The sequence below is a fragment of the Aplysia californica genome, unplaced genomic scaffold (assembly GCF_000002075.1).
Source record: "Aplysia californica isolate F4 #8 unplaced genomic scaffold, AplCal3.0 scaffold01174, whole genome shotgun sequence".
Taxonomy (NCBI): Eukaryota; Metazoa; Mollusca; class Gastropoda; order Aplysiida; family Aplysiidae; genus Aplysia; species Aplysia californica.
This window is the reverse complement of record NW_004798444.1, coordinates 88,157-90,962: the sequence shown is the minus strand read 5'-3', so window position 1 is coordinate 90,962 and position 2,806 is coordinate 88,157. Positions and strand designations below refer to the sequence as shown.

The following is a 2,806-nucleotide window of genomic DNA, read 5'->3' as shown; positions in this document are numbered from 1 at the left end:
TCTCACCTCTGTCCTGTCCTCTAAAGCTACCCTCCTCTATCTATGTGTGTGTCTGTCTGTGTGTCTATATGTGTGTCTATGTGTGTGTCTATCAGTGTGTATTCTCACCTCTGTCCTGTCCTCTAAAGCTACCCTCCTCTATCTATGTGTGTGTCTGTCTGTGTGTCTATATGTGTGTCTATGTGTGTGTCTATCAGTGTGTATTCTCACCTCTGTCCTGTCCTCTAAAGCTACCCTCCTCTATCTATGTGCGTGTGTCTATCTGTGTGTATATGTGTGTTTATCAGTGTGTATTCTCACTTCCGTCCGGTCCTTCAAAGCCACCCCCTCCTCTATCTGTGTGTGTCTATGTGTGTGTCTGTCAGTGTGTATTCTCACCTCTGTCCGGTCCTTCAAAGCCACCCCCTCCTCTATCTGGGGCGCACGGGAGTTGCCCATGCCAAAGGCCGCCCAGAACAAGGTGAAGGTCGTGTCGGTCAACCTGGGGTCACGCCATAGGAAGTGACGTCATTAATGTACTATCGAGGGGGCTGTGAATTATGGGGCTTACCTGAACTTATTATCATGTTAGATTTTGTCGCATGAATGTTATCTCACTAATGAAAATTACCATCTCACACATTTTCCATCTTATCTTATCTTTTCTTATCTCATCTCGTTTCGTCTCGTCCTGCCTTTTCTTGTCTTGTCTTGTCTTGTCTTGTCTTGTCTTGTCTTGTCTTGTCTTGTCTGGTTTCATCTCATCTGATCCTATCTTATCTTGTCTTGTCTTATCTTGTCTTGTCTTGTCTTGTCTGGTTTCATTTCGTCTTATCCTATCTTATCTTGTCTTGTCTTATTATATCATATCTTATCTTGTCTTGTCTTATCATATCATATCATATCTTATCCAGTCTAATCTTATCATATCTCATCTCATCTTATCTAGTCTTATCCTATCTTACCCTGTCTTATCTTATCTTACCTTATCATATCTTATAATATATATAATATCATATCACATCTTAGCCTATCTTATCTTACCTTATATATAATATAATATCATATCTTATCGTATCTTACCTTATCATATCTTATAATATATATAATATCATATCACATCTAAGCCTATCTTATCTTATCTTACCTTATCATATCTTATAATATATATATAATATCATATCATATCTTATCTTATCTTATCTTACCTTATCATATCATATAATATATATAATATCATATCACATCTTAGCCTATCTTATCTTATCCTATCTTATCACCGCTCTCCCTCTCCCCCTCTGTTCCCTCCCGCCTGGACAGACCCTGAGAAGTTGTCGTTCTTGGAGATGCTGTAGAGACTGGTCAGCCCACAGATGAAGGCGATCATGACGGTCACGTAGATGAAGATGAACTTGCCCACGTCCTGCGGACGCACACGGGCAAAAACAGACAAATAGACTCACATATTTGTAATAATTGCATTTATATAGAACATGTCCATAATTATTGCTTCTACACACAAGACAGACCCTGCTGAGCAAAAAATAAACTGTAGAAAAATACAATACTATATATGGCCATTTAAAAAAGACACGGGAGCATTGTGAAAGTGGGTGGTTGGCGGGTGCTCTGGTGTGGTTTGCTTCTTCTTTCCTATCAAACATCTATCGTCCTTATATCTCCCTTTCTTCTTTCTTATGTTTGTTTCTCTCTTGTACTAATCTTCTGGCGCTTATATGACCTTATGAAGTTGCGAGTACCGTAAAATTCTTACTAAAACTAAAAGCATTGGGAAAGAGGTGCTTGAAGGAAAGATGTGGGGTGGGGCAGGGGGGAGTGGAAAACCGTTAGGAGGGGGAGGGAGGGGCTTGGAGAGTTGGGTGTGGGGAAGTAGGAAGCCATAACCTGAAAAACATTCCGCAATACTACGGCCTTTTCAGACAGCAATAGGTTACCTCACTCAAACCATTCAGTATTGGAGCTTTAAGGCTCTTCTAAACTAAGCTATTGTTATCAGAGTGATCATGCATCATTAAGATATTTGCAATTTAAAGTCCTTTCTGGGTACACATAGGCCGTTCACCTGTAGCATTCTGCCGTAAGATATCTGTAACTGTCCGAAGGTCTCACTGGCGGGAAGTATGTAGGCGATGCGGGCGAAGCTCATGACGTTAGCCACGGAGAAGAGGACTTTGGAGAGGATCTGTGGGCTCAGGATGTGTTCGTCTGTGGGAGAGAGAGAAGAGGTGGAGGGGGGGGAATGAGTGAGTGAGGAGAGTGAGGAGAGGTGGAGAGGGAGGAGAGAAGGGAGGACGAGTGGTTAGAGTGAGGAGAGGGGGAGGGGGGTCGGGGTGAGTGAGTGAGGAGTGGGAGGAGACAAGGAGAAGAGGACTTTGAAGAGGATCTGTGGGCTAAGGATGTGTTCGTCTGTGGGAGAGAGAGAAGAGGTTGGGGGGGGGGGTGAGTGAGGAGAGTGAACAGAGGGAGGAGAGGGAGGAGGTGGAAGAAGAGGACTTTGGAGAGGATCTGTGGGCTTAGGATGTGTTCGTCTGTGGGAGGGAGAGGGGAAGATGATTGAGTGAGGAGGGGGGATGAGTGAGTGGGGAGAGTGAAGAGAGGGGGGAGAGAGAGAAAATGGATGAGTGAGTGGTGAGAGGGAGGAGGAGTAAAAAGACAGGATGTGTTCATCTGTGGGAGAGAGAGAGAGGGAGGGGATTGGAGGATGAGTGAGTGAGAAGGAGGAGGGAGATAGAGAGAGAAAGAGAGAGACAGACAGAGACAAAGAGAGAGAGAGAGACAGAGAGAGAGAAAGAGAGAGAGAGAGAGA

At 43.9% G+C, this 2,806-nt stretch overlaps 1 protein-coding gene across 1 annotated transcript in view; it reads right to left on the bottom strand.

Moving 5' to 3' along the window:
- LOC118478904 (short transient receptor potential channel 7-like) overlaps positions 1–2,806 on the bottom strand; it is a 38,156-nt gene that overhangs the window by 3,562 nt on the left and 31,788 nt on the right. The window contains exons 3-5 of the mRNA XM_035973373.1: positions 2,063–2,205; positions 1,302–1,402; positions 379–481 (exon numbers count right to left, since the gene is read on the bottom strand). Coding sequence (XP_035829266.1) covers positions 379–481; positions 1,302–1,402; positions 2,063–2,205 — 347 coding nt within the window. The remainder of the gene's footprint in view (positions 1–378; positions 482–1,301; positions 1,403–2,062; positions 2,206–2,806) is intronic.